Below are 24,591 nucleotides of genomic sequence, written 5' to 3'. Positions count from 1 at the left end.
ATCCGTAAGAGCTGCAGGCGTAGACGCCCGTTGCCCTACAGAAAGTAGCACCAGTAAACCGTTCCACTGCGCCAACCGGATTGCCCTTTCAATTTATTAACTGCGACTGCTCTTAGGTAAGACAGTCCAGTGAATTAATTACTTCAAAATGTGATGGCCACCATCTAAGTGTATGTGAGTTGAACACTCCATGGAACTGCGCAGACACTTAGGAACAGCACTTTTGTTCCGGAATTCGGAATATGAAAAGCTTAAGCTTTCTTGCTGCTGATTTTCAACGGCCTTGATTGTTCACACGTTTTGCATACGCCTTGTGAAACACTTCTTCTTGTTTTAACTGATGTCAGATTGTAAAATTTTTAGACAGCTATTCGATTGATTGTTCATGATATCAATCGTCCAGGAAATTGGAAAACTCCTTCGTAGACACACATCCCTGCAGGCATATCATACAAATGAGGTTTTGTAGAATTGGCAGTTTACAATTGCTTCTGACGTACCAATTTTTTCAACATTCAGTTATATGAGAGGATGTATGTGTTGTTTAAAACTAAACTTTTTCTAGTGCAAAACGATAGGTAAAATCAATGTTTTCTTACGAATTCCTACCTATGCAAATGTTGTTTGCTGATGTTGGTAAAGTTGTTGCTGTTATAGTTGAAGCGTGAGGTTACTATTAAAGACATCGAATTTGAATAACGACACTTAGTAGTCGTATCTATATAGAGCGAACTTTGCAAGATGCCAAATTGTTTGTGCCTTAAAATTCGCCTGCGTCTTATCTTCGCCTTTATGGATATTATCGGTTAGACACCGTGAAATCTGTGAGCCGTAAGTTGACTATTTCACACTAAATAGTGAGTGCGATTTTTACGAAACGAAGAATACAAAGTAGAGCTCATCACTCGTACAGGTGTAAAGAGTGCTTCTTAAACTAAATCACCTCACACCTTACGTGCTTGCATGATCGATCGGAGGTTCGAGTCCGCTCTAGTGCTCATCAAGCCTTTCATTTCTCCGGGGTCGATAAATTGGTGCCGGACTTGTCTGAGAGGATAAAAACACTCGCTTGATACACATCGGCTAGCCCCCGCAAGTCATTGTATAGGCCAGTTACACGTTCTTACACCTCAAGCGATGTTGAATTGAAGTGAACTTAGTGGTGCATTCCAAGCGGAACGATTAATACAGACACTTCATTATTTATTTATTTGGTTATTTGTGTAGAGTGAACTTATGGGCTACAGCTTACTTTCTAATGTTGTGATTTATTTGCACTGCACTTTTTTCAAAAATTTTTCCTGAGTTTGAAATGCACAGGATGTCGTATTGATGGCGTTTATGTTTGCTCATGTGAATGCTGCAAACATAAGCAGTGGCTCCAGTACATATACTTCTGCATCTATAAATGCTGTTGTGAAATGCAACTTTGTAAAGATTAACCAACTTTGAGCAATTCTGCTCAAATCTCACGAATTCCGGATGAGATTGGCGATAAACTTTCACGAGCACACTGGTTTGAAAGCGAGTAAATGATGTAAAGCACCCTACAGAGATTCAAAATTGCAGATACTTTTCGTTGCTGAGGCCTGAGGAGTGGGCAAAGGAGGAGAAACTGAAGGATTATGTGGCATCGTTTCGCTTGGAGATGGATCGCAGCTTTACTCCAGTAACCGATATCGCGGCACGAGATGTTCAATTCCGTAGCTTAGAAGCGTTTTTAAAAAAGTCGGCATTCAAGGAAGAATTTAACATGGGTGTACTCTTAAGTAATGACCTATCTAACTAATGAAAGCGATTTATGATACCGCGTTTTTCTTCCCACTTGGAAGTTTTTAGTAGTTGATAAGATAGATTGATTATCTCACTGTTTTCTCTTCTCCATATTCCGGTATTTTTTTTTCTTTTGAATATGAACATACTCAGGAAATGTACGCGTCACTTTAACATCGTTGTTCCAATCGAAAGTGTATGGGTTGAACACTTTTTCTGTACTGTCAAATGTTTGTGATTGCTGTCAGTCTAGAGTCGATGTAATCCTGACTTTCATAGAGAAATAAATGGTTTCAACTGTACCAGCATTCAAATAGGTTGCTCAGGATTGCCTTTCATAATTATCTGACCGTCATCATTGTTGTACTGAGTGTAAGCTTAAATGCCAGATTTGTTGTAAAATACCCTTTTAAAATTTCTGAGCGTTATCGTCTAATGGTCTCGATTTGTAGTTAGCAGTCAAAATTTCCCTCATCTCTAACTTTTTATTGCACATGCTTGCTGTGTTTGCTTCACAATAAAATTATAGAATTTATGCGGATGTGAATTCGAGTTAGTCTTGAAACCAATTGTAAGCAGTTCAATTAAATGAATACTGATACTAACGGTTAGGAATGAAGTTTGAAATCTAGAAATGGAGAATTGGTTACGTTAAGGCAGGAGAGGTCTGGAGATCAGCTCTTTTTGTATTTCACTCTGGGAACTGGGTCGCAATGGTACTCTTATACTCATTTTCGAGTACTTTGGGACTGCAGTGGCTAGAACGCTACCGTCTACCGTGTTATGTTGCGCAACAGTACAATTCGTTTTGACCGGTCTGCATGAGCTTCTGAGATAAGAGTATAGTACTATAAGAAATTCGCAATCTCTGTTCTGCGTTTCATTCTGTCTCCAACGGATTTGCAGGTCTTTATTCGATTTGTGGATCTTTATTCAATCCACTTCATCAGCATCAGTTTCCAAGATCATTTTGTGCGAATTTTGACATATTCTTAATCACTTGTCATAAAACTGTCGTGGACTTCCTCATGAACTATATCGAGTTTTTTCGTTACAGCTATTTGTTCAAGATGATACAGCGCGAGACTGTGATCTTGGATAACGGCGGATACACCCTAAAGATTGGTACGAGTCGAGATATAGAACCAAGGCAAGCGCTTATTTCGATAGGAATAGAGAAAATTCCAACTACACCTTCGCTTTAGGGTAATCCCTAATTGCATTGCAAAAACAAAGGCGGATCGCAAAAGAGAATTTGTTGCTGATGAGCAGTCCGAATGTATTGACAAAACTGGATTATTCTATGTTCTTCCTTTCGAAAGGGGTTACTTGGGTAAGATACTTTTCTCCATCTTAGTTATGTCGTACACACTTGTGAAGAATAGTACATGGTACAGATGCCTTCTTCGAGAATTTAACGTTGTAGAATTCCAACATCTGGAATTCCAATTGCTGCCTTTCAAGTGCTTTTCCAGATGGTGTTATGCTATGGCAGAACAACACTTATACAAAAATTTCAAATCAGCGAATATGATACTCCATTCTTTGAATCTAGACATTTAGGCAGTATTCAGTTACTTTCAAACTTGTGTAAAACTAGCGAGTTCTTCATTTTCAAGACACTGCAGGAGGCCTTTGATCCGCAATGCTAACGTGCATGCGGAACGGTCAAGAGGTACCCGTATGATTTGCCTCCGCGTATCCAGAAGAGCAATGAGCGCCGATAATTCTGTCGCGCGGCTGACATCGTTCTAATCGCCACAGTAGCCTGGTTGCTCCTTTTCTGCTACTTCTTGCTGATGCCTTTTCGCTGCGATTTGCTTTTTAAATCGAAACAAGAAGGAAGGTGCCCTGTGATAGAAGTTTGGAAGTGTAGATAAAATGGAGTTGTTTATGAAGTTTATATAAAAAGTTTATATTTTACTGACAATGTTTATTATCTTGTTCTGAATTGTTAAGTGGGAACCACCCATCCACCTATGGACATAACAGAATATATTATATAGGATATATATTTCAGATATTATATTTGTTTCAGAGGAATGGCGAAAGGTAGAAAATGAGTCCTTCACGGTGTTTTCACGTACTCTTACTTTAAAAAAAAAACGAAGAGAATATCTATCTAATGGTTACATTGCTGATGTAACTCGTAGGCCAGGTCTTATTGCACAGCGAGATTATGCCAAGGTGGATGACTCCAAAAAGATCAATTTGCCTCCCACAAATCTCAGGAAGCAGTTAGTACGAAACAGAATGTACGATCGCATTTGCCTCACTCAGAACTGTGTAATATTTCCATTTGGTAAGGCAGGCGATTGCATGGTCTCTGGTGTACTTTATTTGATTTCGTGCAAAACATGCGGTGAAGAATATATTGGCGAAACAGGGCGACCTCTTTGCGTTCGTATTAAAGAACATCTAGATGGGATGAAACATTCAAACACAGCGTCCCCTCTCGGAGCCCATCGCAGAAAGTGTCCTTTCTGCATAGCTGCCACGATCCTATCGTACGAAACCCGAAATTGTAGCCCGCACCTTGGAGGCGTTTTGGATTAACGCTGAAAGTCTAAAAATGAATAGAAAGGAAGAATGCATAGCCGTGACCAACGAGCTGGCTCTGTATCAAGATCTTTGCGGGTTTTGATCTACGGGGTCATATGCGGGTTGCATCCTAATTAGTATTAGCGGAGCGATTTTATCACGCGGAGGTCCGCTAATATCACGGCAACGCGATAAGCACAACGTTTTGGACTCTTTTGGTTCCGATTTTAGATGTAGCATTTTAGGGGATGATGACTTGTTCTGGATGAGGCATTTGAAAGGATATGTCACAAATGATCTGACTTTCCAGGCTCTGACGAAGGCGACGACGCCGAAATGTTAGCCGTAATAAAGTTTGTTAACAATCTTGGCTGTTGCTGAATTGACTATCGACAAGTTGCAATCTATATGCGAAGATTCAAGGAAAGTTGAACTTTCGCACTTCTGGAAGAGAATATTACAATAAACCTCAATCCAAGAAAGAAAGAAAGTATGATCTCCGAATTCAAACTGAGTGAAGGATGAAATTGGGGCTTAGGCTTTTTGGTCCTTATCTTGAAGCTGGAAAAGATTGGTTCAGGTAATGCATAGCTAACGTCTTTTACTCTTCCTCTGTTCAGTTTTCTTCTTATTGTCCCATTTGTTCTTGCATTCATCTCCTTATTCATTATTATCACTTATTTAATCCGAATTATCATTCCCTTTGTGTGGCGGGTGTAGTGTAGCGGTTAGAGGTTTCGCTTCCTGCACGGTCGGTCGGGGGTTCGAATCCGCCCTAATGCTTAACAAGCCTTTCATCCCTCCGAGGTCGATAAATTGGTACCAGACTTGTCTGGGAGGATAAAAACACTGACTTGACACATCGGCTAGCCACTGCAAGTTATTTTATATGCCAGTTACACGTTCGTAAACCTCAAACGATTTTGAATTGAAGTGAGCGTAGGGGCGCATCCCAAGCGAATTGATTAACGCCAGAAACTTTATCCTTTATCCTTATCATTCCCTTTCTCTTTTTTTCACTTCTGTTTTGCTTAATTTGTTTTCTTTTCATGCTGTTTGTTTTTTACAGGCGGACTTCTTTCAACATAGTTAAGTGTCACTTGTCAAAACATTAAACCAAACTTTCGGATTCAGTGTTCAGGAAAGTATTCATTGTCGACAAATCTCGCACGTTTACTTCCTATGAAAAGCACTAGGTCTGATTTTGAACATGAAGAGAGTTTGATTTCCCGTTCTGTCTCCAAAATTGGTTGAAAGTAGCAGAAAACTACTCTTCCAAAGAAAGGAAGATGCGGCGCGTGCACAAGACTGGCGCGCTCCAATCGAACTCGTTGTGGAAAATAGCGCGCCGGATCGCTCGAAGCGGTATCGTCCGGGGCCGCTTTCTACGGCAATTAGGAAGAAATGAACGGAATCACCCTTCTCTCCGTAATCTACGATCCCGTTTACGAATACTCCACCTGAAACCCGTACCACCTCAGATTCGTGGGATGATACCTTTAAGGAATCAATTTATTCTTATTATTATTTATTTATTCTTATTTATTCTTGTGACATTTTTGTCTATTATAATCTGTTAGTAGAATACATGTTGTTTGCGTTTCTCGTCATTTTCCAAATCCGGCAATCAAATTTTTAAAGGTCCACGATTTCATCATTACTAAAGTTCCGTCTGTTTTGCTGGAAGGCCTCAACTCTCCTGATTTTTAAATCTGATGTTGTCCGCGAGTAAAAACGTGTCTTTGATAGTCCAAATTTATTTATTTATTTATTTATTATCTATTTCATGCTTATCCATGCGTGTATGAAGGAAGCATACAGGAACAAATAACGCAAATATACACTTCAAAAAAGACAAGAAACCTCTAATTACTTGTTTGCTCAAGGAACCCGGTACTAGCTTTCTTAAATAGTGAAACCTTAGTGGGAGTGTGTGCCTTTTTGCACATAATACCAATCTATACCAAAAGAAACCACGAATGACATACTTCCTGATTTGTTGCTGTGATCAAGTGTTCGTTCTTTTAGTTAATCCTGATGTGGAGGAGCAGATTTGGGAACGAGTTTTTGAGTCCTACTCAACTAAGGACTCTCGGATTGTGCTCTCCGATCCCAATTACTTAATCCCTGCTACTGAAGACGTCAGCGTAGAAATTCTGTTTGAGCAACACGATTTCCATTCTGTCTTCAAAGCTTCAGGTATGTTCTCGAACTTGGTGAGAAAACCAAACATGATATAATTTGCTGGTGTTCTGATGACTTGTTCATCATTTCTTGGATTGAAAAGGTCTTGTCGTGGAAAATGTCCTTAATTTGTTAACTTCTGCTCTTTTTAGCTGCTGGATTTGTTGCTCTAGAAGGCTTTTTTCGTAACATTCGATGTGCTCTTATTGTTGACTGTGGGTTTTCATCTGTTACTGTAGCACCGTTTCTTGATGGAAAAGCTATTCAACAGGGCCTTGTTAGGTTACTTTTTTTCCTATTTTCATTAGTGTTGAACCTCGAAACTCTTGGCAATTGGTTTTTAATTGATTAATTTGACTTACCAATTTTCACATAGAATTGATGTTGGTGGCAAAGTTCTTACAAATCAGCTCAAGGAATGGATTTCTTATCGGGATCTGAACGTACTAGAAGAAACGTACATAATGAATCAATGCAAAGAGGATGCTTGTTTTGTATCTCTAGATTTCGTCAGAGATATGGAAATTGCCAAGTAAGCACCTATCACTTTCCGTCAAGAAGAATATTGAACACTGTCTGCGTCGCAAACAAACTCTTTTCTTCTCTTCATGTATCTGAAACTTGTCATCTCACTATCATGATCTACATAATTATTGAATCTATTTAAAGAATTTTTTGTGAACGGAACAGCATTGGCTTCTTAATTTTTGTGTTTGTAGATATCGAGATGATCGTAACACTATACTTCGTGAATACGTGTTGCCCGATTTCTGTCGATTATCGCGGGGTTTTTTGAGGGAACCCGCGAAGGTTGAGAAGTTATCACTAGTAGAAAATACTCCGCAAGCTATCACAATCAATCGCGAACGTTTTGCTCTTCCAGAACTCCTGTTCCAGTTAGTTTTGTTTTCCAGAGATTTTTTTGTGGTTTCTCATTTCTGTAAATTCTTGTTTTACTAAGGCTCTCTGTTTGGGGTACAGGTTTGTTTTGTAAGGGAATATATCATTAGGTCCCATATACTGCCAGTGTGTTGCGTCTAAGATTCGATTCATTTCAGCCCTTCAGACATTGGCCTGAATCAAATGGGAGTGGTCGAAGCGATCGTGGAGTCATTGTCAAGATGTCCTGTGAACTTGAGAGCTGCCTTAGTACAGAATATTTCTCTCGTGGGAGGGTGTACCCGATTTCGCGGATTTAGAGAACGTCTGTAAGGCAACTTACTCTGCTGCCGTGCTCGCTGCTCGTTGATGAAAATACTATTTTGCAGAATCTCCGAGCTGAGATCTTATATGGATGTGGATTGGTGTGTAAACCTTGCAGATGTCTCTAATCCAATCACGCATGCATGGTCGTGTGCAGCGGCTGCATTCACGGGTGATATGGTCTCGGAGGATCGTCTTTTTGTTTCACGGGAGGAATGGAATGAGCATGGCGAAGAGATCCTGCACAAAAAGTTCCTCAACTTTCTGGATTTTGACTCCGGGGAAACTGATGATGTGTCTGATGACCCCAGCGATTGGACAGCAAAGTGATGCCGTTACTTTTAGTATATATGTAGAAGGTTTAACACATTTTACTTTACTGTTTAGCTCTAATAAGAAAATTTGTTGTTCTGATAAGTAATTATTAAAGTAACTTTTTGAGTCAAGAAATTTGAGGTTTATTAGTTAGCAAATAGCAGCATTAACAATTAGCTCATTTGTATCCGCATAATGTGAATTAATGTTCATACTCATTTCCGTATATTTGTTAATTTTCGTGACTTCGTTATCATTTACGGCCCTGATTGCTAATATTGTTTATTTTGAATCTACTCTACACAAGATAATTGTTAATGAAATCTCATTTTGTTGTGACAAGAGATTAACCACTATTTGACGAATGAGCTTGTGCCGAGTGCAGGGAGTGCAGAGTATTCATTTTCGTTGGAATCGTATTGACTAGTTTTTGCCCGATTGTGCATGAATTTCACATATTGTGGGGCTTTTCTTGTTTCGTTCTGCTTTTTAAATGAGATATGCATAAAATGGAAAACATGCCTTTCATGTATAGCTGGCGTAAGCGCACATTCCGTGTGTACTCAACATGGCTGTTCAATCTCGATCGGAGAAACCGTTCTTCTATTACACGAGGGATTTAAATATGTTCTGCAGAGAAATGTTGGTTTTGTTTTGTGGTAAATTGCACCGCATTGGCATGCGAAACTCCATTAAGAATGAATGACCCCTTGTCGACACACCAGCATAGTCGGATCAAAACGACCTAAACGAGACAGACCTAAAATTCGGTACTGTTGCATAAGTGGAGCGGTGGAGCTAGCGCTGCGGTTCGATTTGGGACCATTGCTAGATTCACTCGGATTGTAGCGATAAGTGGTGCCAGCAAGTGTCGCCTCTCAACCCCAACCGACTCTGCACTGCGTCGATTTTAGCGCGGGGAACCAATCTACCAAGAATGTATGATTAGTGCAGGATCTTCAAGCACTCTGGGGAGCTAGACTTGCTTATGTTGCCAACTATGAATACCAGTATTTGGAAAACTTAGACAATTAAATCCAGTTAATGGTTTCCTACTGTCTTATTTATTGAAGTTGCACATTGCACCAATTTGAGAAGATTAGAACTCTAATGTTTTTTTAAAGAACAGTTAGTTTTCGTAGAAGAATTTTTACAGTATAGCTTTTGTAAGCGTTACTCAGTGGTTGGTGGCTGAACGTTACCCGCCAATGTCCTTGCTGGAGCACACATTCTTGGATCTCCAAGCACTCCGTATATCTCGTTCGGAAGAAACCACCAAGAAAGTCATGGTTGTGATCTGTAACCAACACGTGTGCAAACTGTACTGGCTTGGGTTTAGGGCTCATCAGCAGGGTCAAGCTTGGTGATGGGACACGACCCTCTCGAATACGACCCCCCCCCCCCCCCTTTCTTCTTCTTCTCCAACGTTCCTGCGACAGTCCTCGATTGCTGTTAATTCAAAATATTGAAAATTTATGTGTTTCGAAAAGTCGGAAATTAGCCGAGGAACAAATGGCAAATGTGAAAATCGGTAGCTGACAGAAGCGAAGAAATAATAGAAAATAGAAATAGAAAACAGTAGAAATATCTGTCAACTCTCGAGTTACCGTACTTGGAGGCATTTCTATATCAATAAACATGCAATCAGCGCTGGAATTAGCACCTAGTTTTTCACCATCTCAACCTATTTCTACCGCGGTTGCGAAAAATCGCATGCAATCTACAAGAACTTCAATATCGTCTCTGTCAAAAAGCAAAATCAAATACCACTGAGACTGCCCAGCAGCAGTCTAAAGCGCTTCCGCCTATACCCTTCCCACGTACTTTCTTTAGACAACAGGAACCTAACGCAATGGTGGATATTAGTATCCGTCTTTTTGCAGATGAACTATTCAACGTTTTAGATCGCTACAGACGGAGAAAGTGTCACCCAAACATCACTCATGAACAGCGCTTAGGCATTAGGGAAGATCGAGAGATTGTCAAGTCCAAAACTATCAGATTATCTACCAGTGACAAGGGTGGGGAATTTGTAGTCATTCCTCGTCATCTAGACGAAGCCCTCACATTAAGTCACCTCCAAGACAGCTCCCTCTATCGCTCTTCCATTGTCGAAGAATTTCTAGCGTTTAGCGAAAAACACCGTAAACTCAATAGGGTATGGATGAGTACTAGTAAATCAACGCAGTTACCATCCTCGACTGCAACCCGGCTTAAAACAGAGTTACCTGTGTGTCCTGTCTTGTACCTCCTAATAAAATCTCATAAGCTGAACTCTGATAGTGAGCTTGCCTCTGAAGATCTTTCAACGTTCAAGGTAAGACCTATCATAAGCTGCTTAGGAGGCCCCACAGACAGGATCGCTTGGTTCTTAAACGTAGTGTTGGTGCAGCTGTTAAAATTCGTACCAGCCCACCTTACGAACACGCATATGTTTTTGGACCACCTAAAGAACACACATTTTGATAGCTCATGTGTAATGGAGTCTTTCGATGTTACTGCATTGTACACGAACGTCTCCAACGACTCTGCTATGCAGGCAGTGTTTGAACTTTCAACTGAACACCAGAGCTCAATAAACCTGTATGGCTTTTCCGCGAAGCAGTTGATGGTTGTTCTCAGGGAATGTCTCAAATGCAAATGCAGATGCTCGGGCAACTATTTTGCGCAAATCAGGGGTCTTGCCATAGGACAACGGCTAGCGCCAACACTCGCCATTGCCTTCATGGCTGAAATTGAGGCACCGATTTGGGGAACACTTTTTTTTGCTTTAGTGCCGATATATAGGTGACTGCTTCCTTGTCTGTTCGTCTCAAGCAGAGATGGACAACTGTTTCAAGATTTTAAATGAGCAGTTGGAGTATATAAAGTGGGGAACGGTCAAGAGGTACCCGTATGATGTGCCGCCGCGTATCCAGGAGGCTAATGAGCGTCGTTAATTGCACCGCGCGTCTCCTGATACCGTCATAATCGCTACAGTAGCCTGATTGCTCCTCTTGTGCTACGTCTTCAAGACGCCCCGCCCACTCCGCCCTCCCCTCCCATTTCGCCGCGTCTACCGCTATTACGACGATTTTTTTTTCGCCGCGTCCACAGCTTTTATAATGCGCTTTTAAAATCGAACGGAAAGGAAAGTACTTGGTATTAGATGTTGTTCGAAGGTCTACATAAAGTGTGCTTGTAAGTTAATATAAAAGAAGGAAAGAATGAAATAGGTTTGTATAAGTGACATGCCATCTAGAAATGCGAGTGAAAAAGAAATTATCCTGTCTCGACTTGTTAGGTGAAAAACACTCATTCATCCCTGGGAGTGCAAGAGATGTTTCAAAAAATGTCCCACTGATCGGTGTTATGCTATCTTCTTTACCTTTTTTCCCTTTCTAAGGATTTCTTTTTGTTTATCTAGCTGGGTAAAACTGGCATCCAACGATTAACGAGGCGTGAATAATGCCTCGCAGACATACACTGTACCTAAAGGTATATCTCGAAAATACAAAGCTCTCTGTTCGCCACTAACACACCTAACCTCTCGTATTGATTTTATGTAGAGAATAGATAAAAATGAAGCGATAAAACGGTGTTGAAAGAAGTTTGAAGAACCATACAAAGTTCTATTATATAAAACTGTATAAAACGTATAAGCAAGTATTAAAGTACTTGACAGACGCTCGATATAAACTTTATATCTAAGTAAAATTTTGAAAAGGTAAAATGTAGAAAGAAGTTTAAGGAATGTATACAAAGTAATTAGCGCATAAATTTACTGTTATTATAGGTGCTGCAGTTGAGGTTGAACACGAATTCGCTGAATGACATCGTGACAAACACATACTTATGCACTACTAGTTTATATAGAAAACTTGGGGCATGAAATGTGTTAAATTATGAGATCTTTGAAAATATATGTATGTTATTCTTTTTCCTGGAGCATCTTTTTGAGATAATTTTTACTTATATAAAGTTACATTGGATAGAAGGATCCAATTCTTCTCTTTTATTCCCAATAATATGCGTTTGGTTTACTATATCCGTACATCAGAATTCGCTGCGGCAATTCGTTTTTCACTCCCATTCCTTCAAAATTCGCACTATCCACCGCTTCATCGCGACGCGAACGTCGCGCGCGGCGTTGATCAAAGAGCAATAGGGAGGCGGGGTGTAGGTGATCTCAGACGGTCGTGGAGGATGCCTAGCTGGTGGAGCGGCAGCCGTAATTACGCGGAGGAGCGCGGTGCTGAAGGGAGGACATGAGCGGTCAGCCGGTTTTCACGGGTACCTCTTGTCCCGCACCCATATAAAGTTCACTCGGAATAAGCCTAAAGGAGAATGGTTACCCTTCCTGAACGTCCAAGTGCATATTTCAGACAGAACGCACAGGACAAAGTGGTACCGCAAACCTAGTAATAAGAATATCCTAGTTCACTTTCTTTCTGCCCATCCCACACAAGTTAAAAGGTCGGTAGTACGAAATATGTTTCGGACGGCCACCTCCGTTTGCACTGGAAGAGAGGAAAGACGAGAGTCTATCGAGCTTGCTAGGAAAGTTGCGGTCAGTAACGGCTACACACCTATGCGGCCTATCACAAAAAGAGCACAAACCCGACCGTTTATGTGTACAGTTTATTTCCGATGAGGTTAGCGCTGCCATTCGGCGGTGTCTGAGGAAAGCTAAACTTGAAGAATCTGTTGCCATCGTGAAACTCCCCCCCCCCCCCCCCCCAGTAACGTTAGACAAATGTTCATTCGGAATTGCCTATATGATCGTATTTGCATGACACCGGAGTGCAAAATATACCTGGATAACAACGAGGGTGATTGCATGAGTTCATGTGTTGTTTATATGATTTCCTGTGTGCGTTGTGGTGACGAGTACATAGGAGAAACAGCTAGACCACTATGTATTCGAATCTAAGAACACCTGGACGGCAAAAGGAAATCATGTGACTCCACTGCATTGGGTGGTCATAGGGTGCGGCGTCATAACGGAGAAGATTTTGAAGTTAAGATCGCGATTTTGGAACCTAGCATTGCGGCGCGCAAGGCTCTGGAGGCTTTTTGGATCCACTCCAAGAGCCCAAAGATGAATCGCAAGGAGGAATGTCTCTGCATTACGCGGGAACTCGCGCCCTATTTAAGGCTGATATTTGATTGCGCTAGTCACCTTACAACAGGTATCTAGCAATGGCAGGATAATGAGCTGATCCTAAGGTACGATGTTATCTTCTACTGGTAGCTATGAGACCCAACGGTTAACGTAGGACTTTCTTTGTTGTGCAGATAAGGCGTTTGATCGGATTAATCACGTTCGATTTCACCCTTTCAGACTCTGAAGAAGACGATATTGCCGAAACTTTAGCCACGAATAAAGGATTATAACAACCTCGTGTCCGGCTCTATAAAAAAGCAAACAATTATCGAAGAAATATTTAAGCATTTACTAGAAGATGCTAATTAGCTGAAATGCTGTTGAAATACTGGTACTGAAATATTTTGATTTTTATTCTATTGTATTTCTATTCTAAAATCTATGAATTATCTTCAAATTCTAATTAAAGCACATAATACGATAAAAAATAGGATAGTCAGGTGCATAGGTCGAATCACAGAGTGACGAAGAAAAAAGCGAAAAAAAAATCAACATTTGTCCTTGCAATATGAAAATATTAGGTCTGGGAGATCGCGAATAATTTCGTCATAAGAGGACTAGAGAAAAAGTTCACGTAGTTTTCGAGAAAAGAATGTTTGCTCTAAAAAGCAGTCGCATTGCTGTTTTTTCCACCTTCTAGTTTTTTTGGAATTTTGATGAGACGAAATTTAAAATTTTCAGACATTTTGTGAATTTGTCCTATCTAAATTTTGAGAAAACCAGACGAAAAATGCCATTGTTCCCATCTCTTTCCCATCAAAATTCCAAAGAGACTAGGAGGTGGGAAAAACAGCGATGTGACTGTTTTTTAGGTCAAATCTTCTTCTCTTAAAAACTACCAAAAAATCTTCTGAGCTTTTCTGCTTATTTGATTCCAATGAATTCACTTTTAAACTACTAAAAACTATGTATAATTAAATCCTTCATCCTATAGAAGTGGTTTCTAGTATCTAACTCTTTTGCAAAGATTTGAGTCAGCAGAGTATCGAACCGGCATTGTCCTATTGTAATATGGCAAGAACAGAAACTTTTTCTTTTGGTCCTCTAATGACGAAGTTGTTCGCGACCTCTCAGACCTAACAATGTGCATAGAATCTGAGCATCTTTGAGCGCTGAATTTTGCTAAATTCACTTTTAAACTGCTTTATACTCCGTTGAATTGAATTCTTCACTTTTTAGAAGTTGTTTCAAGTTCATGTATCTTTTGCAAAAATTTGCTTCAGTGGGGTGTCGAAAGTGCTTGGTCTCATTATTACGTTGTCAATATATTGGGCATTGTCAAAACGAAATGTTGATGCTGGGGAACGGTAAAGAGGGTGCCGGCGGATTCTCCGCGAATGCCTCCGAGACATAACGTGCCCAGTGGATATGCCGGCGGATACGCGAACATACCTCGACGAGGTCACGCTCCAGTCTTTCATGAAGACGCAGACAACCGTCATAGATGTTCTTCTAGCCACAGAAACGCAGAAAACTGCGCAGTTACAAGGAAATATGCAAAGAAAAGTGGTGTGAGCTGTCGAAATCACCGAATAAGTGAAAGAATAGTAGCGTTAGATAGAAGTACATGCGATTTGTATGGTGTTCTAATAAAGAAAAGGAGTGAGTTTGTCCTTATATCACCTTCAGAAAGTCTAGAAATCTTACCAAATTTGACCTCTTTTTCTTCCTGTAAGTTCTAAGAAGTCAGAGATACAGAAGATCCCTCTGTTCAGAAATAAATTAGGCTAAAAAAAGCTTGGGAGCTACAGGATAACGATAATCCTCAGTCTCGTTACTTTTGAAAGTTGGAATGTTCGGTTTAACGAAAATTTTTGTGCACGTAACTTGAAGCTATAAGATGCATCCTTATCTCATATTTCATGTGAGGATTTCTCTTGCATTTCTTCTTTCTCTTCTGGTACAATTACAAAATTGAGATCACCTCACGTCACAAAATTGCAGTGAATGTGTCTGTTTCTCCAAAACAATTTAGTAGATAGTGAATTATATCCTAGCCGGTGACGCAGCGTATGATTAGCAGTAGGTAAACAGAGTCAGTTATTTAGGTGCCAACGAAAGTGAATCTCTATAGGACACGCACCATCGCTAATTGCCCTGACGAATCATGTCCGTGGCATGCTGGAAATTCCGCCAGGACCCTCTTTACACGCACCCGTTGATGCTTCCATTTTACTCTCCAACGCTTGAAACTAAATATAATATTTGTAATTATTTAATATTATTTATTGTAATACTTTGTAATATGGTTATTTAATTACTGCGTAATATTTTGTGCTGGTAATCATGCTATCCTCAATTCACAGCTGGCCACCGTACACTCCCTTACGACCCCTTCCCTTGCAGCCCCCTCCGTTTACGACCCGCAGATGGGAAAATCCTATCACACGCTTGACCCTGCTCATGAGTTTTCGCGCTCCAATACAACATGTACACCTTATCGTTAATTTGCGCCAATTAGTGCAGAATTTCGTCCTGAACACCGTTCTTCTTTCTGAAGAAGCGTTTTTCGAATGTTGCTTTTACGGTCGTGATTGATGCACCTATTGAAGAATTTGAAATCATCTCTCCTCTTTATTGGAAGTCATTTTTACATACATTGTGTTGATGGATACCAAATATATTTCCCTATCAATGCATTCTGTTTGCAGTGTCGTTCAGTTCTCAAAGTGCTTGTTTTTTTCTTGTCATGTCGGCTGGTCCAATTGTTGAGCGCAATCAAGGTGTGGGAATTTACCATTTACTTTTATTAAACTTACTTCTTCTGGTTTGTGGTCTTCTTCTATTTTAATACATTCATTTGTACTTGGATATGAGATTGATTTGAGGTTAACACTTGACATAAGGCTGCAAATAGAGGATTTTCGAAGTTGTCCTCAGACATTGTGTGGTCGTCGAACACCAAAAACAGTCGCGTGGGTGCCAATTTTTGCAAATTCACAGATTCAACCTCGTTTGAGGTTAGGTGTTAAGCGTTAGACAAGACAGTCATATGACATATTTTAGAGAAAATGCCGTCTAATCATTCGGAAAGGAGCGTACATTTTGTTTCCTCAGTTTAATCTCAGAAGCATGACTTCGTGCTGGTGTTATGAATACTAGTCATAGTCAGACCACCGTGGTGCCTGTCTCTGATATACTTTTTCTTCCCTACAACACGTATTAACGCGCATCATGGTCGTCGGTGAACTATTTTCTGTATACATCGATTGCGCGTGATTAGCTAGCAAAGGGTTACTACACTTCTTTTGATGTCATCAGCTTCAAAGAAGCACAAATTAAATGTTCAAAAATAAGCCATCAACTTGATTAAATACACTTAATCACATAGCAATAGCTAAGTATATTTGTGCGACCAGTTGCGCGGTACTATGGCAAGTGTGGTGTCCCCGCATATTCGCAAATATGCGAATTCTCCAGTCTGAAAGGAGTCTTTGCTATCGCACTGTTAGATTTTGTGGGGTATGTGAAAATGAATATTGCGACGGTATCGCAAGATAGTATATTCATAAACCATTTAACGGAACACAAGCACTTCTTTTATTTTTGCAACTTTTCGAAACTGAGGTCAAGTTGTGCTTCTTTCATTTACAAAGCAGTTATTTTTAGACGCGACTATATACGTTGGCGGTCTTGACGAAAAAGTCACAGAGAATGTGTTGTGGGAGTTAATGGTTCAAGCGGGCCCTGTAACAAGCGTGAACATGCCTAAAGACAGGGTTACTGCAAACCACCAAGGGTTTGTTAAGACTATTAGTTTGATTTTATGGCGTAGGTTTCAGCTTTTGCTTGTTGTTACAGTTTTGGGTTTGTCGAGTTTATGGGCGAAGAAGATGCTGATTATGCAATCAAAATCCTAAATATGATAAAGCTTTACGGCAAGCCTATCAAGGTATGCTTGGATTTTATTGCTGTTTGCTAGAGGATTCGCCGTTTAACATGTTTTGTTACACTACTCACTACCTCCGAGGCTTGAACATGAAAATGATAGTTTGTAACAAGTAAGGATATTGTTATCTAGTTTTCTAGGTGAATAAGGCGAGTGCTCACGAGAAAAATATGGATGTTGGAGCTAATATTTTTGTCGGAAACTTGGATCCAGAGGTTAGTTTTACTACATTTTCAATGGTTTCGAACGCGCAAGAGCTATTAATCCTACATCCATCAATTTTCTGTTGAGTCGGTATTTCGTTGAGTGGTTGAATCCTTGAAAATACAGCTGGGTCAAGACGACTCGAACGCTGTCGCTGCTGTGTGAGCGGGTGCGGCCAATGTGCTGCATTAGAGCTAGCGGTTTCGGTTTTGTTGAGACCCTCGCTAACTCCATTCATTTCTTCGAAGTGAAACTAACGATAATTGTACCCCGATAGTATGCGTTGGGTCATCTCCGGCGCCTAGAGCGCTTGCGAAACAAGAACAAGGTTCAGGTCGTTTTTTCTCGACTGTAATACTTATTGTGTGACCTTTTTGTACTCTGTACTGCTTTCAGAGGGGAACAATCACGACAGATCAGTTAGTTCAGAGTAGTGCATGCATATGCGTATTGATTCTTGAGCGCTAGAGTGATTTTCAAGTAAACGTATAATTAATTTTCTTTTGTGCGACATACAGCATCCATATCCATTTCCTATTAATAGATTAACATTCACTCATTGATGCACTATTGGAATATGACGCTGTGGGAATAAAAAAAAGAAACCTAAACATCTAAAACTAGTAAAATATGTGACCGACTCACAATTATATCAAATGATGCTGCTGGTTACAAAGGATGACCCTTACATTAGGTTGTCGCATATGTGGAATTGTGAGGGGTTTTCTTGCTCGCCAAAGATACGGATAGATTTATCTTATCCGTATTGCCACGCGGTCTAGTTGTCGACCAAGACTGAAGGATACACTTTATTTACAGTAAAGATATATACAGTATTGCCAGTACCAGATCACTGCTTGTTGGTATTATTTATTGAAGCTGTGCGGGTATTGCGATGCTTGTTGCCTTGTTGGCTGTCGAATGAGAAGGCTGCTCGCACGGTTGTAGGACATCCTTTTATACTCAGGCGAGCGATATGGTTGCGTCGGCGAATGTAAGCATCAAGCGTTTCATGTATTATTGATCTTTCATAGCGCAGCTATAGCATATGTTTTTTTTTTCAATTTTTCGATGATCGCGTTGTTTCCGTTCTACACTTTCCCGCATATTTTCATTTGTTATTCTTTAGTTGGTGCGAGAAGAACACGCATTGGACTTTCACCACTCATTTTCATATAGTAGTATCAAAACGACATGAAGCACAGTGCGTAGGCGGCAGCGCTCGAAGCGGTGGAGCCTAGCGGTTTGGATCAAAGTGGAACCTTTGTTAGCACCCTTGCTTCGAAAATACGAAGAAACATTGCCAACAGAGGTTTTGTGGTTGACCCCTAATGAGTTAACTATCTTGGTCAAAAAATTTAGATTTTTAATGTTACCTGTATAGGCTTAGTAAAACCTTATCACGAATTATGATAAACAACTTAGGATGAAAATTATTAGCTTTACTCTCTTATTGATTTTCGTTTTATACCTTTCTTGACGTAACAAAACCTCAATTATGGAAGTACTCGCATAATCTATTATGGATATGATAATGGTTCTGGGCAAAATATTAAATATGTGGCAAGTAAGAAGACCGTAATGTGCTAACTATGCAATAAGCTACTTTAAGGAAGGAACTTCCGTGCGAAGGGATTATGAGCTAAGAAACTTAGCGCGGTAGTAGTTTATAAAGAGGAAGTGGAGGGTTATTGCTTATAGATTCCGTAAAAAAAAGGTACAGAACTTAAGCTCGTGTATCAGCTCTTGCAACGAAATGCTGAATACTTCTTAATCGCCTCTAGCTTGTTGTGGACGAGGATTGTATTTTTGCGCTCTGTGTTTTTTTCACTTGCTAATTCGTTTTCTTCTTGCGAATGCGGTAGACTCTGTTGGAACACATTAAAATGATTGCTTTTTGAGGTGGATGAGAAGCTGTTGTACGATACGTTCAGCGCCTTCGGTGTCATCCTTCAAGTGCGTTTTGTTTACTTCCGAAGTTAGAACAAATTATGATTTTTAAGCTGTCAACTCTCTACAGGTCCCAAAGATCATGCGAGATCCGGAGACAGGTAACAGCAAGGGGTTCGCTTTTATCAATTTCGCATCGTTCGAAGCTTCTGATATGGCTATGGAAGCCATGAACGGACAGTTTTTGTGTAATCGGTATGTACATTAGTTCACAACTTTCTTGAAGAGAAATTCCATTCACTGATATCCTTCTAAGAGCGATTTCCGTTTCTTACGCATTCAAAAAAGATGCAAAGGGCGAACGGCACGGCACTGCTGCGGAACGAATGTTAGCAGCACAGAACCCGTTGTTCCCAAAAGACCGGCCGAATCAAGTACGTTATCATCGTTTTGCGTTCAATATGGTGTGCTGTAATTTCGTAACAAGGAACAGATGCTCTTTACAGATGTTCTCGGACGCACCAGGACGACTGCCTTTCCCACCACCCATTCCTGGAATGCCGCCCGTAATTCCGGGGATGCCTGGTATGCCACCCATGCCGCCTCCGATCGCAATGAGTATGGGATTTCCACATGCACTTCCTCCACCACCGCCCACAGCAACTCCTATGCCTCCACCTCCACCACCACCGGTACCTCCTACGCCTGGCATGACTCCGAGACCTCCGCCACCACCAATATCATGTAGGTTTCCGTTTTGCTTAAGGAACTTTATTAAAATTCGCTATACATACATTGGTCTGCTGCAGCTGGAGGTGGTCAATGGAGTATGCCTCCTCCGCCACCAACACAGACTCCAACAATGCCTACTCCACCACCGCCACCTCCTTCTCGTGGAACCACTTACGTACCGCCACCGCCACCAGGCAGTATGCCTCCTGCTCCTCCCGGTCCACCAGGACCACCTGCACCTCCAGGCCCACCCGGTCCTCCGCCAGGTGCTCCTCCTGGGATGATGCCACCTCCGCCGAGGTTTGTTCCTGTCTTCTTATTAAAGCCGTTTAGATTACTGTATAGTACTGGTTATGAGAGAGCCTTATTTTTGCCTTTTTCTCTGTACATGGATCTGGGCTGAAATGGATGCTCAGTTGACACAGTTGATCACACACTTACTAAGAAAAAGAACGTAGTACAAATGGAAAAGTTAACGAACACACTCATGTCCCAAACCTTCCTAGGTACACTCAGTCATGCGTTGGTCGTACTGTAAGAGTTGTGCTCTATCTTTCAGTACTTCGGAAATGCTAAGCAATTCTGATAGTTTCTGTTTTCGCACATTGGTTCTGACATTGGCTCCCTTCGATGCATGGGTCCCACCTACACTAGTGTAAAGAACCAGGCGGTTCAGTGGCGAGTTTTTGTTGAGATGGTCTCTCGATCAATACTTTGTATGGTCGAGCATTTTGAAAATTGAACATTGGGTACTGCGATCGTATCGGTTTGTGAGCAGCCTTCGATAAGTCAGGTATAGCATAGGTGCGATAGGGAGGAGCCGGACTCTGTTCAGGAAAAGGGGATCTAGCTCAAGTGGTGAGGATATCTTCGTCAACTGTCCAAAAGTGAAGGAGTCCCTTCGTCAGATATCCAAAAGTGGAGGGGTCCTGTTGCTAACCGTCCAAAAGTGAAGGTGTGCGTTTGGCAATCGTCCAAAAGTTGAGGGGTCTTCTCGCTAATCGTCCAAAACCGAAGGGGTCCGTTTGCCAAGCGTCCAAAAGTGAAGAAGGTAGGAGCATCCAATTAAAGGCATCACCCCACGAATCTGGGGTGGTGCGGGTTCCAGGTGGAGTATTCGTATGCAGGAATGGAGACAATGGAGAGGAGGGTGATTCCGTCAATTTCTTCCTAATTGCCGGAAGATACAGCTTCAGGCGTTTTGGCGCACTATTTTCTACAGGGAGTTCGACTGGAGCGCGCTAGCCTTGTGCGGCGCGTTTTTTTTACGGCAATTAGGAAGAAATTGACGGAATCACCCTCTTCTCCATAGTCTCCCATCCCGTATACGAATAATTCAAATGAAATCCGCACCACCTCAGATTCGTGGGGTGATGCCTTTAAACAGTAACTTGAAGTAACTCTGTTCTGTATGAGCTACAGTTCAGTTACAACTTACTGTTTAATTTTCGTCTCTTGACAAACCCTCGTCCACGTTTTCTTTCCGATGTGCAACGTTGACGGCTGTAAGTATATTACATGATACCACATCGATTCAAACCAGGCTGCAGTTTGGGAATGTAATTGTTATCTACACCAGCTAGTCATAATTCTTATGGAGTGAGATAATACGGCATGAAGTAACGAGAGAAACGTGAGTATCTCGTGGGTTTTCAACTTCGGATCCCCTGTTTATGCGCGCAAGTGTTTAAATTCAGCGAAGTGCTCGTACAAGGTACATATTTCTATTCATTGTGAGAAGAAAAGTTTGCTGCTTGTAGGTGTTGACTGAATTCTGAGTTGCTCATTATCTCCCATAATAAAGCGTTTGGTGACGCTCACTAGAATAATGCAGCTAAAATACAGAAATTTAAAGCATGTTTAGTTTTCCACTTGGATCTTTTTTATTGCAGCTCAAGTCATACTTCAACTTGAAGGGTATCCCATGTGGAAAATTGCTGAGAAAATAGGAATAGCATATACTGAAGGGGTGCGTATCGTTAGGTTACCCGCAGCCTCCGCGACAACCTTAGCGGAAATGATTGGAAGCGGCTATCGTTAATTGCTCAACGCAGCAGTTAATAGCGTCAGCAGAGCATTGCTCTGCGTTTGCCTTATGCCCCGCCCATCACATCATCCCTCATCGTGTAATGAGGTGCGAAACATGCCTCGCGAGAGCACGTTATCACTGGTATTGCTTCTGTACGCAGTATCGATCGCTTACGTATAGAGATACATCGAATGATTGCACACGAAATGGCAGAAATAGAAAATAAGAGTCTATTATTTATGTAAAACAAACTAATCGAAACTTTTACAAACTATTGCAGTATCTTACGTGGATTAACTAGTCTGTATAAATACAAACATACATCTTTATCTTCTATATAGTTTTTTCAATTACCGTCTTTCAAAGACCAGGTCCTCGTTTCTGCACCATCTAATTTTTATTCTAGAACGTTTTCAATTTTCAGCTTTATTTATGTTTTCTGATGTAGTTTTTTTTTTTGTACAAATCTTCTACGTTCTTTCTTCATTTTTAGCACTTTCAGTTTCTATGTTTTTCTTCCACTTGCTATGTTGTTCTTTGAACCTTCCTTCAAGTCAACTCTATCACTCAATTGCAATACACACACGGCATATGACCACAGTGACTGGTGATACATGGGCGTGGCTTATTGATCAAAGCTAGCCTAAAATATGCCTGCTCTGACCTATCGACAGCCTCTTCTGCAGGCACTTATTCGGCTGCGGATACCTAACGACCGTCCCCCATACTGAAGTGCAAGTTCTAGTTAAGACTTAAGCTAGTTCCTTAGTGCTAAGTGTTAGCCAGTGGTTTGTTGTCTTATTTTTGACTGGCATTGGCGACTGATTTATGCTGCGATTCTAGATTCCCACCAGGAGTGCCTCCTCCACCACCTCGATTCAACTCAGCCGCACCTACTGGATCTGGGCAGTTTCCTCCGCCGCCACCTCCTTCAAGACCACCGGTTCTTCCTCCCCCGGGACAAGCTCCTCCAATACCACCACCACCTCCTTCTTCCTGAGACATTTTGGATTGTTACATTTCTTGCGATTGTTCTCGATTCTGGTTTCTGTGCTGTTGAAGTTGACGAATTTATATTCACTGACACTCATTCCATTTAAAACGTTGTTTCTGTCGAGTTGTTTGATAAAGATAACTTCGCTTCTCCTGACGAGTGGAGGTATGATGAGAATGTGTTTATCTAACTAACCTAGGAACGTGTTGGCATATTGTCTTCCTGTAAAGGAAAGATTTCCGGATCTTCATTTATTGACAGAGAACGCATGCCTGAGTTGTTTTTGATTCCCTTAATTTTGTCGTCTTTTTCTAAAACTTATTTTCTAGAATTCACTGATAAATTTCTGCGTTGATTACTCCCATTATAAGTTTCTTTTTGTTCTGGAAAACTCCTCCCAACATGGTCTGAACTTCCCGTCTAAGAAATATACCACTGCACTGACAAGTGTCCGTCCATTTTTTTTTTTTGAATAGATGAATAAATGATGAATAGATGCTCAAGTGGAAACTGAAATGGGAATGAATAATTTGGACATGCCTATCTGGTAGTTGGGTATTATTCTCTGGCGGGATTGCTGGACTGTACGCAGAAGTGTTTCGCCTTTGAGTACGTTCGGCAGCAGATAATCTACTGCAGGTACCTAACGACTGTACCCCATTTTTTCTGCGACTGCACACAATTGGCCTCTCTTCTCGTAGTACCAAAAACTCCTTTGTCACTATTTCAATAGTTTCTCCTAATTCCAGTGCGTCTCCTCAAGGATTTCATTTTGCAGAAATTTAATTTCTGCTCTTTTTGTGTAACTGTGCATAGTTAACACTCTTTTAGGATGGATTTTGTAGTTCTACGATGACTCTGACTACGACAAACGTCAAGCATATGAAATAGCAGAAAAAAGGCACCGCAATTGAATCCTTACAAATTAAGATGTTAGAGGAGTCATAGGATGAAAACAGTGAAAGTAATAGGGAAGAACATTTTTAAGACTATATAACCTTACTCATGTTCCAGTCCGAACGTTCAGGTAAAGCTGGGCTTCAGACTTGCTGTGCTGTTCGCTTCGCTCGCCTTCACTGATCAATGAAAATTAATAGTAGTGGCATTTCCGGATTTCATGGTTTTCTTTCTAGACAGGTCAGTTCTACATTTGGACAACATTCGAATTTCAGCTTCAAACACTCTTTCGATCCCCATATAATATAGACACAATTTGAAAGCATTACTCGAAGAATGAGTTTTCTTCCTGTTTTTCCCTAAACGGTTATCACAGAATGGTGTTTTAATATAAAATGAAGTGTACAACATCAACGTAGTGACAAAGATAACGTTCCATGTCAGATCGTGTAATTTCTTGGCTTCTGTTTAAGCAGATGTTTGCATTCGTGTTTCCATTTCTTGAAGAAAGCATGTTACCAAGATTAGGCAGACCTGCAAGGAAATAGATACGCGGAGGAGACTTAGAGGGCCAATACGGGTAGTAGCCACAGTTATGAAACGTCCAATTAACCTTTTGTGACGTACACACGAAGTTGCTGCGCGATATTACCGCACTATGGCACAGCAATTCGATGCACTGGCCCAGTCTCACCCCATTTTACCGCTTTCTGGCTTCAGCGCACCAATTCGATGCCGTGAGACCCGTCCCTGCTCATTTCATAGTTTTCTTGCACTGGCGCCACTCCAATGTC

General features: G+C 41.0%; 3 protein-coding genes across 5 annotated transcripts in view; 2 read left to right on the top strand and 1 right to left on the bottom strand.

Annotated features, from left to right (window-relative positions):
• RB195_018797 (uncharacterized protein) overlaps positions 1-8,031 on the top strand; it is a gene marked incomplete at both ends in the record, with an annotated part of 34,788 nt that extends 26,757 nt beyond the window's left edge. Inside the window, 9 exons of one of the 3 annotated variants that reach the window (XM_064186388.1) lie at positions 1,570-1,728; positions 2,831-2,923; positions 2,979-3,106; positions 6,343-6,513; positions 6,651-6,780; positions 6,875-7,030; positions 7,218-7,394; positions 7,557-7,706; positions 7,767-8,031. In XM_064186388.1, the coding sequence (XP_064042269.1) occupies positions 1,570-1,728; positions 2,831-2,923; positions 2,979-3,106; positions 6,343-6,513; positions 6,651-6,780; positions 6,875-7,030; positions 7,218-7,394; positions 7,557-7,706; positions 7,767-8,031 (1,429 nt within the window). Of the gene's footprint in view, positions 1-1,569; positions 1,790-2,830; positions 2,924-2,978; positions 3,107-6,342; positions 6,514-6,650; positions 6,781-6,874; positions 7,031-7,217; positions 7,395-7,556; positions 7,707-7,766 lie in introns of those variants that run through there. The other 2 variants (XM_013443046.2, XM_013443051.2) reach the window with 2 other exon arrangements.
• A 604-nt stretch (positions 8,032-8,635) lies between these two features.
• On the bottom strand, positions 8,636-9,362 carry RB195_018796 (uncharacterized protein; the record flags this gene model as incomplete). The annotated part of the gene is made up of 2 exons (XM_064186387.1): positions 8,636-8,761; positions 9,219-9,362. 2 exons carry the CDS (start codon positions 9,360-9,362, stop codon positions 8,636-8,638), a joined length of 270 nt encoding a protein of 89 aa, XP_064042268.1.
• Positions 9,363-15,851: 6,489 nt separating this feature from the next.
• On the top strand, positions 15,852-22,906 carry RB195_018795 (uncharacterized protein; the record flags this gene model as incomplete). Its single annotated transcript, XM_064186386.1, has 10 exons — positions 15,852-15,885; positions 16,772-16,901; positions 16,964-17,054; positions 17,192-17,266; positions 19,158-19,211; positions 19,276-19,400; positions 19,462-19,579; positions 19,652-19,889; positions 19,955-20,177; positions 22,750-22,906. The coding sequence occupies 10 exons, from the start codon at positions 15,852-15,854 to the stop codon at positions 22,904-22,906; spliced, it is 1,245 nt and encodes a 414-aa protein (XP_064042267.1).
• Between the last annotated feature and the right edge of the window lie 1,685 nt (positions 22,907-24,591).

This window comes from Necator americanus, chromosome II, assembly GCF_031761385.1.
Source record: "Necator americanus strain Aroian chromosome II, whole genome shotgun sequence".
Classification (NCBI taxonomy): domain Eukaryota; kingdom Metazoa; phylum Nematoda; class Chromadorea; order Rhabditida; family Ancylostomatidae; genus Necator; species Necator americanus.
This window is presented reverse-complemented; position numbering and strand designations above follow the sequence as displayed.